The sequence below is a fragment of the Bos mutus genome, chromosome X (assembly GCF_027580195.1).
Source record: "Bos mutus isolate GX-2022 chromosome X, NWIPB_WYAK_1.1, whole genome shotgun sequence".
Taxonomy (NCBI): Eukaryota; Metazoa; Chordata; class Mammalia; order Artiodactyla; family Bovidae; genus Bos; species Bos mutus.
Window position 1 is genome coordinate 130,127,316 of NC_091646.1, and position 20,863 is coordinate 130,148,178.

The 20,863-nt window shown below is 52.4% G+C and overlaps 1 protein-coding gene across 1 annotated transcript in view; it reads right to left on the reverse strand.

Annotated features, from left to right (window-relative positions):
- The window catches only part of GPR143 (G protein-coupled receptor 143), a 29,494-nt gene extending 25,321 nt beyond the window's left edge, over positions 1–4,173 (reverse strand). Inside the window, 1 exon segment of the mRNA XM_070366629.1 lies at positions 3,716–4,173. Coding sequence (XP_070222730.1) covers positions 3,716–3,983 — 268 coding nt within the window. The 5' untranslated portion in view covers positions 3,984–4,173.
- Positions 4,174–20,863: the final 16,690 nt, after the last annotated feature.

Sequence of the window (20,863 nt, forward strand, 5' to 3'; positions counted from 1 at the left end):
ACTTTTCTCGTATATATGGAGTTTTCTTCCTGATCCTGCTAAATCGGTTTGGAAACAACTGCATGTATGTGAGCACAGGCTTGATAATATTAACTACTAGTCTCTCATTGGTACAACGATCATGGAACCGTTGTATTTTCTGTGTTTTCCTTCACAGCACTGCCTAAAGTTTCCCTAGTAAGAGCAGTAACAAATACATCAAAGTGTTAAAAAAAAGAAAAGAAAAAAAGAAGTCTCCGGAAGCAACTTTTACCCATATTGTATTGCAGAATCCACTCGTCCTCGTAGTGTCCCTGGGTAGCCCTCTCTGGACCAGTCCTCCCACCCGCAGGCCAGGCGCTCTCAACCACGCACAAGCGGTACCCGCTCCCTGGGGCAGGCATCCTCATTTGCACACGTAGGGGTCCCCACTCATGGGCCACAGGCCCTAAAACATGCACCACCCGACTGCTGGGCACCCCCACTCATACCCAGGGCTTCCCACTTGCGGGCTGCATGCCTTCAACCACGCACAGATGGGTCCCCACCTGTGGGCGGGGTGCCCTCATCCTTGCACGGAGGGGACCCCACCTGCCTGCCGGGCGCCCTCAACCACTCACAAACGGGTCGCAGGCCTGGCGTCCTCACCCGCATATGGAGGGTCCCCCAGTCCCGGAGACCAGGCGCGCTCAACCATGCAAGGAGTGGTCCCCATCCGTGGTACATACACCCTGAACCATGCACACGACTCCCGGGACGGGTGTCCTTCCCTGCACACGAAGGCTTCCCCAGTTGAGGGCCGTGTTCCCTCAGCTCCCAGGAAGGGGGTCCCCATCCTGGCTCTCTAGGGCCCCGCGGCCTCCACTGGGCATGGAGGGGTTCCCATCGTGGGCCGTGTGCCCTCAACCGCAAAAGGAGAGGTCCCCATTCGCTGGCTGCGCACCCTCAACAGCACACAGAGGAGCCCTGACCCGAGGTGCGCATGCCCTGAAAAAGGCACAGACAGCTCCCTGCTCGCAGGGCAGGTGTCCTCAACCGCGCACGCAGTGGTCCCCAGCCCTGGGCTGTGCGCCCTTAACCGCGGACAGAGGCGTCCTCACTTGCGGGCAGTGAGCCCTCAAACACACATGGAGGTATCCCCACTCGAGGGCCGCGGGCCTCAACTGGGCATGGAGGGGTCCCGACACGCACTACGCGCCCCTGAAAACGCACAGACGGGTCCCAACTCGCGGCCCTGACATCCTCACCTGCACACGGAGGGCTTCCCACCCACGGGCCGTGTGCCTTCAACCACGCATGCAGTGGTCCCCACCACAAGCCCATGCGCCTTCAACAGCCCACGCAGTGGTTCCCACTCGCAGACAGTGCGCCCTCAAGCACACAGAGAGGGTTCCCACTCACGGGCCACGCACCATCAACCGCACATGGATGGGTCCTCAAGGCTGTAGGCATGCCTTCAACTGCACACCAAGAGTTCCCCACCTGTGGGCTGTGCACCCTCAACTGCGCACGGAGTGGTCCTCACCACAGGGCTATGCGCTCTCAACTCCCATGAAGGACCCACTCGTGGGCCACAAGCTCTCAACTGGGCACAGAGAGGTCCCCACTCGCAGACCCCTGGGTCGTGTGTTTTCAACTGCTCACGCAGTGGTTCCCACCCGCGGTCCATGCACCCTCAACTGCGCAGGGAGAGGTCCCCACTAGCGTGCAGCGGCCCTCAGCACACACGGAAGGGGCCTCATGGACTGGGCGTCCTCACCCGCCAATGGAAGGGACCCCACCCGCAGGCCGTGCGCCCTCAACTGCGCACAGAGGGGTCCCCACTCCTGGGCCCTCAACTGGGCATGGAGGGGTCCCCACCGCAGTACGCGTGCCCTCAACTGAGCACCAAGGGCTCCCCACCCGTGGGCCGTGTGCCCTCAACCACGCACAGAGTGGTAGTCCTCACCACAAGGCTGTGTGCCCTCAACTCCTATGAAGGGCGTCCCCACTCGCGGGCCACACGTTCTCAACTGGGCACAGAGAGGTCCCCACTAGCAGGCCATTTGCCCTCAGCTGGGCACAGAGAGGTTTCCATCCGCGGACTGGTGCCTTCAACCGCGCAGGCAGTGGTCCCCACCTGCAGGCCGTGCGCCCTCAACCGCACACGCAGGGGACTCCACTCTCTGGCTATTGGCCTTCAACTGGGCACGGAGGGGTCCCGACCCATGGTAATCGACCCCTGGAAAATGCACAGATGGGTCCCTACTCGTGGACCTGGTGTCCTCACCCACACACGGAGGGGACCCCACCTGGCGGGCGTGCACACTCAACTGCCCACACAATGGTCCCCACCCGCATCCACGGGCCCTCAACTGCGCACACAGTGGTCCCCACCAATGGGCTGTGCGCCCTCAACCGCGCACAGAGGGGTCTGCACCCGCGGGGTGTGCGCCCTTAACCGCGTACAGAGAGGTCCCCACTCGCCGGCAACGCACCCTCAACTGGGAACGGAGAGGTCCCGACTCGCGGTACTTGTTCCCTGAAAAACGCACAGATGGGTCCCTCCTTGTGGGCTGGGCGTCCTCACCTGCACATGGAGGGGACCCCACCGGCAGGCCATGTGCCCTCAACCGAGCACGGAGTGGTTGTCACCACAAGGCTGTGCGCCCTCAATTCCCACGAAGGGCGTCCCCACTCGCGGGCCGCGCGCTCTAAATTGGGCACAGAGAGGTCCCCACTCGTGGGCCATGGGCCTTCAAATGGGCATGGAGGGGTTCCCACCCCGGGCCGTGTGCCTTCAACTGCACACACAGTGGTCCCCACCTGTGGGCCGTGCACCCTCAACCGCGCACGAAGGGGTCCCCACTCGCGGGCAGCGCGTCTTCAAGCACACACGGAAAGATCCCCACTCGCGGGCCGCGGGCCCTCAACTGCTCACGGAGGGGTCCGCACCCGCGGTGCGTGTGCCCTAGGAAACGCACAGACGGTCCCTACTCGCAGGCCAGGCGTCCTCACCTTCACACGGAGGGGTCTCCACCGTAGAGCCGCGCGTCCTCAACCGCGCAGGCAGTGGTCCCCACCTAAGACGGGTCGTGCGCCCCCAACTCCCACGAAGGAGTCCCCAGTGGCGGGCCACACCTCGTCAACCTCGCTCGGAGGCCCACCCGTGGGGCCGCAGGGCTCTCAACCGCGCACGTAGGCGAGCCCTGAAAAAACGCACAGACGGGTCTCTGCTTGGGGGCCGGGCGTCCTCACCCACAAACTGAGGGAGCCCTACTCGCGGGCCGCACACGCTCAGCTGCGCACGGAGGGGTCCCCACCTTTGAGCTGCGCGCCCTCAACCGCGCACTCAGTGGTCCCCACCTACGACGGGCCGTGCGCCCACAACTCCCATGAAGGGGTCCCCACTGGCGGGCCTCACCCCGTCAAACTCCCACGGAGGACCACCCGTGGGCCGCGGGTTCTCAACCGCGCACCTAGGCACGCCCTGAAAAAACGCATAGACGCGCCCTTACTTAGGGGCCCAACGTCTTCACCCGCAGAGGGAGCCCTACTCGCGGGCCGCGCGCACTCAACTGCGCGCGGAGGGGTCTCCATCAGTGCAGTACGCACGGGCCCTGAACCACGCACGGAGGGGTCCCCGGCCGTGCGCCCTCACCTCCCAAGAAGGGGTCCCCACCCGCGGACCGGGCGCCCTCACTCGAACACCGACGGGTTCCCCACCCACCCTCGCCCGCGCGGCTCGCGCGCTCACCCAGGCAGCCAAGCAGGTCGCAAGCGGTTGCGGCGCGCACGATGCGCACGGAGGCGGGGACGCGGGCCGAGGTCGCCGGCGAGGCTGAGGCGATCCCGGGGCCCGCGGGCCGGCGCCCGGGCCGCAGCTGCAGGAGGCCGAGCGCCAGGCGGAGCGCGCCGCTACCCAGACACAGCGCGTGGAAAGCCCGCGGCTGGAAGCCCAGCGCGAGCCGCGTGGCGGCGTCCCGCGTGGGGCAGCAGAAGGTGCCTAGTCGCGGAGAGGCCATGGGTCGTGCTGGGGACGCGCGTGGCTCGGGTCTGCCTGCCGGCCTGAGTCATGTGCTGGGCGCGGGGGCCGCGGGGGGGGGGCGTCATGTGCCCTGGGCCTCCCCGCTGCCCCCGCCTGATCCCCGCCCCGCGCTGGCAGAAAAGGCGCCAGGCTCGGCGAGGGCAGCGCGGAACGCCACGAGGCCTCACGAGGGTGATGCTTGGTAACGAGGAGGAGGGGTGGGGGCAGAGAGCTCAGGGTCGGGAAGTCCGCTCTCCTGCCGGTCAGCAGGCCTTCCCGGGAGGGGGAGGGGGCGGGGGTGCTTAATTCTCCAGAACCCGGAGCCCTCGACAGTGCTGTCTCATCTTAACCCATCTCCCCCAGAAACCACGCGCTCTTGCCAGGTCTGAGCAGTCTGAGTCTCTGACATCCTTCATTTTGATCCGTTGCCAGTTCATAAACAGTGACCCTGCCGTGATTAGCATGAAAATACTGCTTTTCTGTGGCCCCCCTCCGCCAGGGAAATCACCCCACAGAGCTAGGACTTTTGCTTGGAATCAACAAAACTTTGAAGAAAGGGGAAACTCTTTTGCCAAACTGGACACACACACACATACACACACACGTTTTATACCTTCAGGTCCGCTCAATTTTTACTCATCTCAACCATGTAAGGTTAGATTTTTGACATTGTATGTTAGCTTTCAAGAGTAACTCTCTTTAGGAAAAAAAAAAAAAAAGTTCAAGTTTATTCAGATTTTCTTAAAGTGTGTTAGTCGCTCATTCCTGTTCGAGTCTTTGCGACCCCGTGGACTGTAGCCCGCCAGGCTCCTCTGTCCATGGGATTCTCCAGGCAAAAATACTGGGGTGGGTTGCCATGCCCTCCTCCAGGGGATCTTCCGGACGCAGGGATTGAACCCAGGTCTCCTTCATTGCACGTGGATTCTTTACCAAGTTAGCCACCAGGGAAGCCAAACTGCTTTTAGAGGAACTGCATTAAACATTGAAAGTCATGCTTAATTCTATACGCATAATAGTTTCAAAATGATATTAGTACTATTGGTAATATATTGAGTGGACTTGAAAAAAAAAAAAGTCTTCAAGTTGAAAATCTAAGAGCCTCATCTAAGTTATGGCTTTACTAAAAGTGAAAGTGAAAGCCCCTCAGTCCTGTCAGACTCTTTGCAACCCCATGGACTATACTATCCATAGAATTCTCTAGGGCAGAATACTGGAGTGGGTAGCCTTTCTCTTCTCCAGGGGATCTTCCCAACCCAGGGATCGGACCCAGGTCTCCCACATTGCAGGCAGATTCTTCACTAATCAAAATTTGAAAAAAAAAGAAAGAAAGAAAAACACCAGCTCCATCATACTTACCATCAGGAAATTTAACAGGTCCATTTGCAGCCAGGAGCAGACAGTCTTTGACCTCCTCCCAGCAGTAAACATGAGGTCTCAGAATTTTTCCAACCAGATGTAAGGCATCCCTATGCTTTTCCTCCACCGTCTCCCACGCCAGAGGCTCATCTCCATTTCCACCACCAGCTTTGCAGTTTTACATAAGCCAGAGTTTGGCCTCAGCTCCTCAGCCTTCCTCCTAGAAAACCACAGGACTGGGCTTCTGTTGGGGTGGAAGGCAGAGGGGAGGTCACTGCGAGATGGAAGCAGGGCCTCTAACCAGGAGCTGCAAACGCTACCACTTCAGAAAGATCCAGGCTGGCTTGTCTGGAAGCAGGGGCAGCTGCTCTGATAGAAGTCAGAACACACACTGATGGTGTTGAAACTTTAACCACCCTTGGAGAGTATGCACTTGCTTGTAAACACAGGACAAACCATCATAGGACTACTCCCAAGACCCTGAGTCCTTCAGAGAGTGGAGATCTCAGTACCTGTTTGGAACAGTTGATCTTCTATTTCCTTGGCTCCTGGAAAGCAGAACATTCTTTTGGAAGATCGTGTGTGGAACGTGCCTTAAAAGATGGAAATGCCGCGTTTGTCCATTTGCCCTGATGCCAAAGATTTGGGGGGTGGATCTGTGCAACAGAGTCACTGCATTTCGGCCTCTGTTTCTGCCCAGTGTCTCCAGAACGGACAAAACTGCTCAAGGTTGCCTACAGAGCTTTAAGCGGATAAAAAAGTGTTGTCGTGGGTTACAGCTTGGCATGCAACTCTTTTTCTGCCCCCCAACCCCCACCCCGGGGGAATTCAGTAGCTCTGTAAATATTGCACACAGTGGGTGGGTTTTGAACCTGGGCTTAGTGGCTCAGAAGGTAAAGAATCTGCCTGCAATGCGGGCGACCAGGGTTCCATCAGAGGTCAGGACGATCCCCTGGAGAAGGGAACAGCAGCTAGCCACTCCAGGATTCTTGCCTGGAGAATTGCGTGGACAGAGGAGCTGGCAGGCTACAGGCCATGGGGTCACAAAGAGTCAGACTATGAGTGAGCTACTGAGAGTTAGAAGCCAAAGAGTCTGACTTGTGGTTTTTGTGGGGAATTAACCTCACCTGACTTGGCTTCCTGAAGGAAACCCAGTCTTTGTTCTGAAGAGATAGCAGAAATGGATGGCTTGAGAAATAGTGCCTAAGAGAGCAGTCAGCAGAACATTCAATGCTGGAGCCATCTGACTAAGTCTTGAGCTCCATTTCTCAGCCTCCAAAGAGACGAGCCCAGGCTGGAAAGGACAGGGTGGGGTTTGTGTCCAGAGACAAAGAAGGAACCCAAGCTAACGCGAGTATCCTTATCCGACTGCCTTCCAGTGCAGTGTTGGCTGCACTGGATAACTTCAAGTCTGGCTTAACTGGCACCCCCTATCCTGGTGGCTCACCTTTCTATCTCTAGTTTCTGTCCAAGGCAGCAGAAGACATGTGACGTGTCCAAGCTCACAGAGGTCGTAGAGCTGAGACTTCAATCCAGGCAGGTCACTCCCTAAGCTCCAGCAGGGAATACGAGGTTCACCGCCCCGTGAATGTGAGTGTCCGCAAAGGGGTCAGACAGACCGAAGTACTCTCTGTGACTCAGCATCTCGAAGCAAGAAGAAGTCCACTTTTGAGAGGCTGGAGGCAGGTCGCAGGTGGTCTCAGATGTGATGGCATCTGAATGTCACTGCACTCTGAAGGAAGTGTGTTTTGGGGGAGTGTGGTGGTCTGTGCACGGGCTGGAAAAGTTTTCAGAGATGAGGCAGAATGAGAGGAGAGGAGAGTTTATCAGAGAGGGAGACGCCTTTAGAACAGGGGGCCGGTCAAGGAGAGCCAGCCCCTTTGATTGGCTAGCAGCCCATTTTTATAGCCTTAAGACAGAAAATTCCTACTAGAAGGGTGGCATTAGGTGATTGGTTAGGATGCTGTGTGTGTTAAGTTGCTTCACTCGTGTCCGACTCTTTCTGTGATCCTATGGGCTGTAGCCCACCAGGCTCCTGTGTCCCTGGGATTCTCCAGGCAAGAATACTGGAGTGGGTTGCCATGCCCTCCTCCAGGGGATCTTCCCAACCTAGGGATCAAACCCGAGTCTCTTATGTCTCATGCATTGGCAAGCAGTTTGTTTACCTCAAGTGCCACTTGAGAACCCCCTAGGATGCTATTGGGTGGATAACAGAGTGGGTATTTTAGCTCACATGGGGTCAGGAAAGTGGCCAGTTTAGATCTGGAGGCTCAGGGCAATAGTTGCTATAGGACATGATCAGTTCCAGAGATTTTTATCCTGTGACCTTAGTCCAAGGGCTCCATGTCTGTGACCTTGGTATAGGGCTCCACAGGGAGGTCTATAGGATGGACACATGTATCAGTTCAGTTCAGTTGCTCAGTCGTGTCCAACTCTTTGCTACCCCATGGACTGCAGCATGCCAGGCCTCCCTGTCCATCACCAACTGCTGGAGTTTACTCAAACTCACGTGTCCATTGACACATATACACACATTACGTATTTCAACCTTCATTTAAATGTTATGTTTCTTTCTGCAGCATAGTATGCTAATGCTAAGTCGCTTCAGTTGTGTCCGACTCTGTGCGACCCCATAGACGGCAGCCCACCAGGGTCCTCCATCCACAGGATTCTCCAGGCAAGAACACTGGAGTTTGTTGCCATTTCCTTTTCCTTGCTGCACAGTATAGTAACATAGTAAAGTGAGATGACTGTTTCTGGGCAGCCACGTGCTCTGACGTCAGAGCTCAGATATCTAACAAAAAGGCAGTCTGCTCACTAACCACAGACTCTCACTAATTTCAAAATGACTGCTATATTGCTATAGAAGCAGCCATGAGCAGGTGATAGGAAATCCACACGAACCTCAAGGGCTTGGCTTGTGGCGAGAACTCGTGTTTGCAGATGACACAGATTTATGTGCAGCTGGTTGCACACTCGGCGGAAACATGTGTCTGATACACAGACCAGAGCAACAGCTCCATCTCAGAGGGACCGAAGGGCACTCACAGAGAAAGTGTGGGTCAGTCCGCCCCTTGAAGGGGCCCATGATTTGAAAGTGGTGGCTCTTCCCTTCCGGTCTCTGGGTCCCATTGCGATGCCCTTGGTTGAATATCCACAGTGAACCATGTATGTAACCCCGGTCTCTCAAACTAGTGACAGCACTTGAGTCTATTAAGGGGTCAGAGAACTTTATTCTGAAGAGAAAAATGAAAGTGAAAGTTGCTCAGTCGTGTCTGACTCTTTGCAACCCCGTGGACTGTACAGTCCATGGAGTTCTCCAGGCCAGAATACTGGAGTGGTTAGCCTTTCCCTTCTCCAGGGTATCTTCCCAACCCAGGGATCAAACCCAGGTCTCCTGCTTTGCAGGTGGATTCTTTACCAGCTGAGCCACCAAGGAAGCCCAGGAATACTGGAGTGGGTAGCCTTTCCCTTCTCCAGGGGATCTTCCTAACTCAGGGATTGAACCCATGTCTCCTGCATTGCAGGCAGATTCTTTACCAGCTGAGCCAGCAGGGAAGCCCTGTTCTGAAGAGGCCAGACAGTACATATTTTAGCCTTTGCAAGCTGCATGGTCTCTGTGGCAGTTACCCACCACTGCCCTGGGAGCCCCAGAGCAGCCACTGGCAGAAGGTAAGTGAATGGATGAGGCATGGTACCAATAAAGCTTTATTTAGAAAAGGAGACAGCCACACACCACAGGGCAGTAGGAGCTTAGTTTCCTGGAGATCTTACATTCTCTGCCAGGGAATCCATGCCCCCTGCAGTGGACGCACAGAGTCTGAACCACTGGACCACCAGGTGAGTCCCAATCTAAAATTATTCTGAAATGTAAGCAACTGTATTGTTTTAAAAGCCAATCACACAGTAGTTCCTGCAGGCTTTCTACAAGTGTAATTGTGTAGAGGTAAGGAATGACAACCTATCCGACTTTTAGAAACATGCTATGTGTGCCAGAAAAAGTCTCTCCCTTGCAGTAAAAACTCCACCACCTTTCAGACAGCAGTCCTCCGTCACTCCCTGTTATTTCTACTGCTAGTGAAATACTTCTACGTTCCTTGAAGGGGTCATATAGACTCAGTTGAAAGAAATGTTTTGGCCAGTGGCCAGTGAGGAATTTCCAGCACCCAAAGCAATAGCCCTCGAACACCAAAGAAGCAGAGGCTTCCTTTTCAGCGTCCTGCTTCCTGTGAAGCCCTTGAATTATCAGCTTTAAGGATACACAGATGACCAGTCCCTTTTGCCGTGTGTGTGTGTGTGTGTGTGGCTGTGACTGTACTGGGAGTGAGAAGGAGAAACTTTGTGTGTCTGTGCTAAGTCGGGATTCTTTGTGACCCCATGGACCGTAGCCCGCCGGGCTCCTCTGTCCATGGGATTCTCCAGGCAGGAATACTGGAGTGGGTTGCCATGCCCTTGAGTTCCCCTGAGCAGTGATCAAAGCTGTGCCCCCTGCATTGGCAGCATGGAGTCTTAACAACTGGACCACCAGGGAAGTCCTATCTAAGAATCTCCTACAAGTATCTCTACTGGATTTTTTGGCTTCCCAGGTAGCCCAGGGGTAAAGAATCTGTCTGCAGGAGAAGCAGTTTCAATCCCTGGGTCGGTAAGATTGCTTAGACAAGAAAATGGCAACCCACTCGTGTTCTTGCCTGGAGAATCTCATGGACAGAGGAGCCTGGCAGGCTACGCGGTCCATAAGGTCGCAGAGTGGGACACAACTTATTGAATGAACGTGCACTCACTGTTTTTGTTTTTCCCCTTAAAATGTGCCATATGAAGCTAGAAAGGCATTTATTGCATAATCACCCAAGTGATATCATGGCGAAGGAGGAGAAATTTCATTCTGCCTTTGGGCAAAGCAGTACATTTGAGGTTATCTTGCTGAAATCTCACATGTGGAATCTTTTTCTGCAGCTTCGAAATCGCTTGCCTTGGTTTCCACTAGACCTGCCTTGATGACCCCGGTGTTGCATTTTCATCCTGCAATTTCATTGGCAGAACTATCCCCAAGTTACAGGCAGGTTGGGTCCCAGAAGGCGTTCAAGATTTGAAAAAGACGTTCACAAATATACTAGGGATGAAGGTAAGGGTGCCAGGTGGGTGTCAGAGCTCCTGTGCTCTCAGGAGCCTCAAGCCTGCCCCTTGGCCAGTGCTGTGATCTCCAGACCCTGACCTCAGCTGAGGGTCACTCATGGGGTGGTGACCATGGCCCAGGCTGGGGGCTACTTCACACATCTTCTTTATCCACTCATCTGCTGATGGACATCTAGGTTGCTTCCATGTCCTGGCTATTCTAAATAGTGCTGCTATGAACTTTGGTCCATTATCTTTTTGAATCATGTTCTTCTCTGGATATATGCCCAGGAATGGGATTGCTGGATCATATGGTAACTCTGTATTCATTTTTTTTTTCCTGTATTCAGTTTTTAAAGGAACCTCCATACTGTTCTCCATAGTAACTGCATCAACTTACATTCCCACCAACAGTGTAGGAGGTTCCGTTTTCCCCCACCCCTCCTCCGGCACTTATTATCTGCAGACTTTTTAATACCATTCTGACTGGTGTGACGCAATACCCCATGGTGGTTTCGATTTGCATTTCCTTTTATTGGTGATGTTGAGCATTTTTCCATGTGGCCTGTTGGCCACCTGTATGTCTTCTTTGGAGAAATGTCTATCTGGGTCTTCTGCTGGTACATATCCCAGATCTTGGAGAAGTAAACGGCAAGCCACTCCAGTGTTCTTGCCTGGAGAATTCCCTGGACAGAGGAGCCTGGTGGGCCACAACCCATGGGGTGGCAAAGAGTCGCACATGACTGAGTGACTGAGACATGCCAAATCTTTATGTGAGGGCTTCCCTGGGGGGTAGTCCTCCCTTGGCAGAAGGTTGGGGACTAGGCTTCTGCAAGCACCACCTGAGGTCAGTGGATTGTTAGCCTGACTCCTGCTCCTCATGAGGGGGAGCTGTGGAAATCAGCTGTGGGGCTTTAGCCAGGCTTCTTCCAAACTAACTGGCAAAGTCCCCTTCATTTTCCAGGACACCTATGAGTGGTTTCCATTTCTCCAGTAAGCTGACTAAATGTTCCCCAAAGATGACAGGTCTGGATCCTGGAAAACCCGTCAACATTACCTTATTTGGAAAAAAAAGAAAAAGTTCTTTGCAGATGTGATTACAATAAGGATTTTGAGATGCAGAAGTGATAGTTGATTCTTCAGGTGGGACTTTAGGGCAATCACAAGAAGCACCTATAGCCATCTGAAGGTGGGAGGTGGGAGGACCAGAGTCTTTGCTAGCGCCTCCAGACATGTTATGGCCCCACTGACACCTTTTTAAAAAATGTATGTGTGTGTGCTCACTAAGTCGTGTCCGACTCTTTGCCACGCTGTGGACTGCAGCCCGCCAGGCTCCTCTGTCCATGGGATTTCCCAGGCAAGAATCCCGGATTGGGCTATTCTTCATTGGGCTGCGCCAGATCTTAGTTGTGGCTTGTGGGATCTTGGTTCCCCGACCAGGGATCGAACCTGGGCCCCCTGCACTGGGGGTGCAGAGTGTTAGCGGCTGGACCTCCAGGGAAGTCCCTTCTGCTGACACCCTGATTCCAGACTTCAGACCTCCCGAAGGGAAAGAATAGCTCTTCACTAGCGATGTTACGTTATTACTACAGCCCTTGGAAAGGTAAGACAGTATCGGGAAAGCATCTCAGATTCCACCTGCCTGAATGAAACTCATAATTGCCTCCCCTCAAGTGTGCGTCTGCCTGAAATTCCCTTCGGGAGCCCCTCAACTCAGCTAACTTCAGCCAAAAACCCAGGAAGTTGTTTTTGATGGCCTCCAACCCCCGAGATATACACCAGCCCTAGGGGAGGTGGGGTATGGAGACTCGGGACAGATTCAAAATGAACTCTGAGCTCATGTGCTAGGCTGCCACCAAGTCCTGATGCTCGCAACTTGGCCACAGAGAACAATCTTTTCTTTGCCCCTGGGGTCCCCACCTGAACCATCACCCCACCTCCTCTCAGCCAGCAGCATACTAGCTCAGTCATTCCTTCCAGGATGTGTTTTCAAACCTTTCAGAGGAAAAAAAAAGTGGATGAGAAGGAAACACAGAGGTCTATTTATTTCTTTTTTCTTTTCTTCTCTACTTGGATTTCTCTGATGCGGATGAACCTTTGGCAGGGAAAAGCCATTTTGCACGTTAATTGTGCCCTCATTGTTTCATGGAAGCTAATGACGTTTTCTTTATGGCCAGAGTGAATGTTTCATATTTCTTGCATCCTTTACATTCCTTCGCAAGTCCTCCCTGGTGCTGGACAAGTCAAAAGCCCTCAAGAAATACATGCTCATTGCCTACCTAATTAAAAGAAAAAAAAAAACATTGAAAAATAACCAATAGCTTTCTAAAAATGTACTTTAAAATGCAAAAATGCTTGGAACTTCCCTGGCAGTCCATTGGCTACGACTTGGCACCAGGTCAGGGAACTACGATCCCAGGAGCCACACTGCCTAGTCAAAAAAAGAAATCAATGAAAACTTTTGCAATAGTAATTTCATCTAAGTACTCTTGTCTTTTTTAAGGACTATTGATCTGCGTAGTTAGGTAGTGCTTTATATACCTGTGTATGTATATTTTTTTAACCATCATGTATTTGCTCTGTGTGCTGAGTCGCTGAGTGGTGTCTGACTCTTTGCGACCCCCATGAACTGTAATCCGCCAGGCTCCTCTGTCCATGGGGATTCTCCAGGGCAGAATACTGTAGTGGGTTGCCATGCCCTCCTCCAGGGGATCTTCCCGACCCAGAGATGGAACCCTCATCTCTTACATCTCCTGCATTGGCAGGCGGGTTCTTTACCACTGGCACCACCTGGGAAACTCACGGAGCTCTCTGGGGTCTCCTTTATAAAGCCCTAATCCCATTCTACAAGACCTTTTAGAACTAACACCCAAAAAAGATGTCCTTTTCATTATAGGAGACTGGAACGCAAAAGTAGGAAGTCAAGAAACACCTGGAGTAACAGGCAAATTTGGCCTTGGAATACAGAATGAAGCAGGGCAAAGACTAATAGAGTTTTGCCAAGAGAATGCACTGGTCATAGAAAACACCCTCTTCCAACACCACCAGAGAAGACTCTACACATGGACATACCAGATGGTCAACACCGAAATCAGATTGATTATATTCTTTGCAGCCAAAGATGGAGAAGCTCTATACAGTCAGCAAAAACAAGACTGGGAGCTGACTGTGGCTCAGATCATGAACTCCTTGTTGCCAAATTCAGACTTAAATTGAAGAAAGTAGGGAAAACCACTAGACCATTCAGGTATGACCTAAATCAAATCCCTTATGATTATACAGTGGAAATGAGAAATAGATTTAAGGGATTAGATCTGATAGAGTGTGTGATGAACTATGGACGGAGGTTCATGACATTGTACAGGAGACAGGGATCAAGACCATCCCCATGGAAGAGAAATGCAAAAAAGCAAAATGGCTGTCTGGGGAGGCCTTACAAATAGCTGTGAAAAGAAGAGAAGTGAAAAGCAAAGGAGAAAAGGAAAGATATAACCATGTGAATGCAGAGTTCCAAAGGATAGCAAGGAGACATAAGAAAGCCTTCCTCAGAGATCAATGAAAAGAAATAGAGGAAAATAACAATGGGAAAGACTAGAGATCTCTTCAAGAAAATTAGAGATACCAAGGGAACATTTCATGCAAAGATGGGCTCAATAAAGGACAGAAATGGTATGGACCTAACAGAAGCAGAAGATATTAAGAAGAGATGGCAAGAATACACAGAAGAACTGTACAAAAAAGATCTTCACGACCCAGATAATCACAATGGTATGATCACTCACCTAGAGCCAGACATCCTGGAATGTGAAGTCAAGTGGGCCTTAGGAAGCATCACTACGAACAAAGCTAGTGGAGGTGATGGAATTCCAGTTGAGCTATTTCAAATCCTGAAAGATGATGCTGTGAAAGTGCTGCACTCAATACGCCAGCAAATTTGGAAAACTCAGCAGTGGCCACAGGACTGGAAAAGGTCAGTTTTCTTTCCAATCCCAAAGAAAGGCAATGCCAAAGAATGCTCAAACTACTGCACAATTGCTCTCATCTCACACGCTAGTAAAGTAATGCTCAAAATTCTCCAAGCAGGCTTTAGCAATATGTGAACCGTGAGCTTGCAGATGTTCAAGCTGGTTTTAGAAAAGGCAGAGGAACCAGAGATCAAATTGCCCACATCCGCTGGATCATCGAAAAAGCAAGAGAGTTCCAGAAAAAATATCTATTTCTGCTTTATTGACTATGCCAAAGCCTTTGACTGTGTGGATCACAATAAACTGTGGAAAACTCTGAAAGAGATGGGAATACCAGACCATCTGACCTGCCTCTTGAGAAACCTATATGCAGGTCAGGAAGCAAGTTAGAACTGGACATGGAACAACAGACTGGTTCCAAATAGGAAAAGGAGTCCGTCAAGGCTGTATATTGTCACCCTGCTTATTTAACTTCTATGCAGAGTACATCATGAGAAACGCTGGGCTGGAAGAAGCACAAGCTGGAATCAAGATTGCTGGGAGAAATATCAATAACCTCACATATGCAGACGACACCACCCTTATGGCAGAAAGTGAAGAGGAACTAAAAAGCCTCTTGATGAAAGTGAAAGAGGAGAGTGAAAAAGTTGGCTTAAAGCTCAACACTCAGAAAACTAAGATCATGGCATCCGGTCCCATCACTTCATACCAAATAGATGGGAAAACAGTGGAAACAGTGGCTGACTTTATTCTTTTGGGCTCCAAAATCACTGCAGATAGTGACTGCAGCCATGAAATTAAAAGAAGCTTAGTCCTCGGAAGGACAATTATGACCAACCTAGACAGCATATTAAAAAGCAGAGACATTACTTTGCCAACAAAAGTCTGTTTCATCAAGGCTATGGTTTTTCCAGTGGTTATGCATGGATGTGAGAGTTGGACTATAAAGAAAGCTGAGTGCCAAAGAACTGATGCTTTTGAGCTGCGGTGTTGGAGAAGACTCTTGAGAGTCCCTTGGACTGCAAGGAAATCCAACCAGTCCATTCTAAAGGAGATCGGTCCTGAATGTTAATTGGAAGGCCTGATGATGAAGCTGAACCGCCAATAGTTTGGCCACCTGATGGGAAGAGCTGACTCATTTGAAAAGACCCTGATGCTGGGAAAGATTGAGGGCAGGAGGAGAAGGGGAAGACAGAATGAGATGGTTGGATGGCGTCACCAACTCAGTGGACATGAGTTTGGGTAAACTCTGGGAATTGGTGATGGACAGGGAGGCCTGGCGTGCTAACTCCGGGAGTTGGTGATGGACAGGGAGGCCTGGAGTGCTGCTGTCCATGGGGTCACACATAGTCAGACACAACTGAGTGACTGAACTGAACTGATCTGAACAGAAGCGCAGACTTGGAGCTGTGGCTCAAGAAGAAATCCTTGTCAATGGATCTGACCACCTCTGTGAGCCTTTCCAAAGAAGGTTTACAGCCAAGACTCTCAACACAGAAGCGTCTCTCTGAAGTCACCCATTCTGAGTTTGACAGCCCCAAAGAAATGTTTTCTTCCAACAGCCAGAGAGCTCAGAGGAGAATTCACTTCTGTAGATGAGGACTCAGCCTCTGGCTCTTCCTCCAGTAGATTTTAGAGCAAGGCAAGGGCTCCCAAGAGCCAGGACAGATGGGTGTTAACATACGAGATGTCCTCTCCAGGGCTGCTGTTAATTGCTCAGTCGTGTCCCACTCTATGTGACCCATGGACTGTAGCCCACCAGCCTTCTTGCCCATGGGGCTTCTCCAGGCCAGAATACTGGAGTGCATCGCCATGCCCTCCACCAGGAGATCCTCCTGGTGAAGGGATGGAACCCCGCTCTTCCGCATGGCAGGCGGATTCTTTACTGAGCCACTAGGGAAGCCCAATCAGGTATATAGTCTCTTCTAGTTGCCAGCACGAAACTTGGCCCTTCTCAGATATAATATTTTTAAAATTTATTGATTTATATTTTTTGGCTGCGCTGGTGTCTCCGTTACTGCTCTCGGGCTTTCTCTAGTTGCAGCAATTGGGGACCAGCCAGGAGAGGTGTGGGGTGCCATGTTTTTGGTGCAGGAGCTCTAGGGCCCTCAGGCTCAGCAGTTATGACCCACGACCCACGGGCTTAGTCACCTTCTGGCACGTGGCCTCCTACTGGCCCTGTGAAAAAGGTGTTTCAGTATGCTTGAGCTTAAACTGAAAGGTACTTGACCCTATAATTTGAAACATACCAGGAAAATTCTGGAACTCCATCCTTCATTACATTTTATAGTTATACATCTGTTAGAACAAAAAATTAAACAATCTGTGCTCTATTTCATGAAGAGGATTAGCTACTGATTGAATCTCTTCCCTGGTGGCTCAGACAGTAAAGAATATGCCTGCGGTGTGGGAGACCCAGGTTCAATCCCTGGGTTGGGAAGATCCCCTGGAGAAGGGAATGGCAATCCACTCCAGTATTCTTGCCTGGGGAATTCCATGGCAGAGGAGCCTGGCGGGCTATAGTCCAAGGGGTGTCAAAGAAGCAGACACAACTGGAGGACGAACACATACAGACATAAATCTCTAAAAGTTGGTCCAATTCGCCTTGTTGACCGATGCTCTGCTTGTTGATAAGTGAAAGCAGGAACACTTTCATTTCACTTATCTCTGCTCTATCAAAGGAAATAAACCTTAGACTTGACAAGGTGGAACACACATTCCTGAGACTATCAAATGTCTAGGTTTGGATGCTCAGAGAGTCCAAAAGGATAGATGCTCAGTCTCAAGGCCTAAGCAATGAAGATGAATGTCCAAAAATTGAGAAAATCCACAGAATAAATGTGCTCTGTCTTTTGTTCTTTGTAGAACAAAACCAACATTCCTGTTGTTCGGTCACTAAGTCATGTCCGACTCTTTGTGACCCCAGGGATTGTAGCACACCAGGCTTCCCTGTCCTTCACTATCTCCTGGAGCTTGCTCAAACTCATGTCCATCCAGTCAGTGATGCCATCCAACCATCTCATCCTCTGTCGTCCCCTTCTCCTCCTGCCTTCAGTCTTTTCCAGCATCAGGGTCTTTTCCAATGAGTCAGCTTTTCACATCAGGTGATGCTTTCGAACTGTGGTGTTGGACAAGACTCTTGAGAGTCCCCTGGACTGCAAGGAGATCCAACCAGTACATCCTAAAGGAAATCAGTCCTGAATATTCAGGACTTATGCTTAAGGACTGATGCTTAAGCTGAAGCTCCAGTACTTTGGCCCCCTGTTGTGAAAAGCTAGATGCTGACAAACACACTATACTCTGGGAAATTCTGCCTGAGTTGTTAGTTATTAGAAAAGAAAGCTGTCACCAGCAGAAGTCTACATGGGCTCAATGTCATACTGAATGCTTCCCAAAGGGGTGCAAGTTGGTACATTTTGGCTATGCCTTTCATTCACAAGACAGACGTAATGTCACACCACGGATGGTTGACAGTCTTGTCATGATATGTGAAACGTGATACAGAAGCCTCCATGTGATGGGACCACAGACAGACGGGCTCAACTGTGTAATCCCAGGAATGTTGAAAGATTTATGAGGGGCTAAGAGAAGGGCACCTATCTGACAGCAGGCTTGGTGCTGTCTCTTGCAGCATGTTTATTAATGTCAATATAGACTGTGGCTTTATAAATATTCAACTGATGCTAAGCAGAAAGCAAAGAGGAACTAAAGCACCTCTTGATGAAAGTGAAACAGTAGAGTGAAAAAGCTGACTTAAAACTGAACATTTGAAAAATGAAGATCATGGCAACTGGTCCCATCACTTCGTGGCAAATAGATGGGGAAACAGTGGAAACAGTGACAGACTTTATTTTCTTGGGCTCCAAAATCACTGCAGATGGTGACTGCAGCCATGAAATTAAAGCTCCTTGGAAGAAAAGCTATGACCAACCTAGACAGCATATTAAAAAGCAGAGAGATTACTTTGCAGACAAGGTCTACCTAGTCAAAGCTATGGTTTTCCCAATAGTCATGAATGGATGAGAGAGTTGGACCATGAAAAAAGTTGAGTGCAGAAGAATTGATGCTTTTGAACTGTGGTGTTGGAGAAGACTCTTGAGAGTCCCTTGGACTGCAAGGAGATCAAACCAGTCCATCCTAAAGTAAATCAGTCCTGAATGTCCACTGGAAGGACCGATGCTGAAGCTGAAGCTCCAATACTTTGGCCACCTGATTGGAAGAACTTACTCATTTGAAAAGACCCTGATGCTGGGAAAGATTGAGGGTGGGAGAAGAAGGGGATGACAGAGGATGAGATGGTTGAGTGGCATCACTGACTCAATAGACATGAGTTTGAGCAAGCTCCAGGAGTTGGTGATGGACAGGGAGGCCTGGCGTGCTGCAGTCCATAGGGTTGCAAAGAGTCAGACACGACTGAACGACTGAACTGACTGAGTGAAGCTGGAAGGGATGCCTTATGTGAAGACGAAAAAAAAAAAGCTCAGCAGCATGATGTTTAGTGAGGATGTAGGTAAAATTACACCTGAATTCAAGGAATGACAGTATAAGCCCTCTGAGTGGCAGATGGGTGTTCAGACAACGATTACACAGTGAATGAAAATGTGATAGACCACAGCTGCTGTGATTTATGGAGACAAGGATTTCATGCTTTAGTGGACCGAGTGGTCTGAATTTCAGCCCTAGCTAAGATCTAAGGTTTAAATTGAGATTTTTTTAGTCAATACCAGCTTTCGGGCTGGGGGTGACCAGTGGGAGGGTGAGGGGAGCAGCACTGTGTTGTGAAAGTGAAAGTTGGACTCTTTGTGACCCCATGGACTGTAGAGTCCATTGGATTCTCCAGGCCAGAATACTGGAGTAGGTAGCCTTTCCCTTCTCCAGGGCATCTTCCCAACCCACAGATGGAACCCAGGTCTCCCCCATTGCACAGTTCTTTACCAGCTGAGCCACAAGGAAGGCACGGTGTTGGGACAGGGCACATACAAAAACTGTAGGTGCATTTATATGGTCTTTCATCTTTTGGTTGATCGTGTGCTCAATCGCACAGCCTGTCCGACTCTTTGCGACCCCATGGACTGTAGCCCACCAGGCTCCTCTGTCCAAGGGATTCTCCAGGCAAGAATACTGGACCCGGTTGCCATGCCCTCCTCCAGGGGATCTTTCCCACCTAGGGATGAAACCTAGTGTCCGCGGCCTCTCCTGCCTGTTGTCCGGGCGCAGGAAAGGGCTGGGCTTCAAGCCGCCGCCCCAGCCAGACCTCTGGCCCCACGGGGAGCGCCACTCACCCCGCGCCCATCCCCCCAGGTCACAGCCCCGAGCTGCAGCCGTAGTCCGCAGCTTCCTACTCCCCGCGGGCGGGAGGAAGTCCCAAGCGCGCCTCCATCCAAGGCCCCCTCACCTCACCTCGGTGCACCCGCCCCTAGGATCCTTACACCCTCTGGGCACCTCGCGGCAGCCTAAGAGCGTCCCGCCCCTTGATCTGCAGCGGCGTGAGCCCCCAACAAACGCCCCCAACCAACGCGCGGGATCAGCTCTTCCCCCATCGCGCGCAGTGCGCGACCCTCTTTCCTGTGGGCGCGCCTCACGCCACGAGTCCCCCGTTTCCAGCGCGCACAGGCGCCCCCCCCCACCCCCGGCACGCGTGGCCCCAGCCCCCACTTCGTGCGTGCGCGGGGCCAGCCCTTCCCCCGGCGCGAGCCCTACCTTTCCGACGCCCATGCCACGAGCCTCCTTTTCCTGTGTGCACTGAGTCCCCCGGCATGCGCGGCACGAGCCCTCACTTTTTGTGCGCTCGGCACCCCTGGCACACGCGGCACGAGTCCCCCTTCTTGGATGCGTGGCGGGAGCCGCCCCTTCTTGCGCGCGTGGGGCTCCCCGGCACGCGCCGCGCGAGCCCCCACTTCTTGTGCGTGCGCCACAGCGCGAGCCCCCCGGTTACTGCACGCGCGGGGTCAGCCCTCCACCAGGCACGCGCGGCGCGATCCCCTCCCTTCCTGCCCACGTGGCGCGGCGCAAGCCCCCTTTTTGCGCGCGCGGATACCCGCCACCCGCGGCGCGAGTCCCCCTTCCTTTGCACGCGGGGACCTCCGGCACGCGTGGCGCGAGCCCCTGCTTCCTGGGTACGTGGAGAGAGCCCCCACTTATTGCGGGCGCGGGGCCCCCTCGGGACGCGCGGAGCGAGTTCTCACTTTTTGCACGCGCGGGGTCAGCCCTCACCCGTGTGCGCGCGGCTTGAGCCCCCGACCCCAGCGCGAGCCCCCGACCCCAACGCACGTGGCATGGTGCGAGCCCCCCTTCCTGCGCTCGTGAGGCCCCTGGCACGCGTGGAATGAGCCCCCACTTCTTGCGTGCGCGGCAGAAGAACCCCACTTCCGGCGCACAAGGCACACTGCAAGAGGCCCCCGGTTCCTGCGCCCGCGGGGTCAGCCCTCCCCCCGGCACGCGCGGC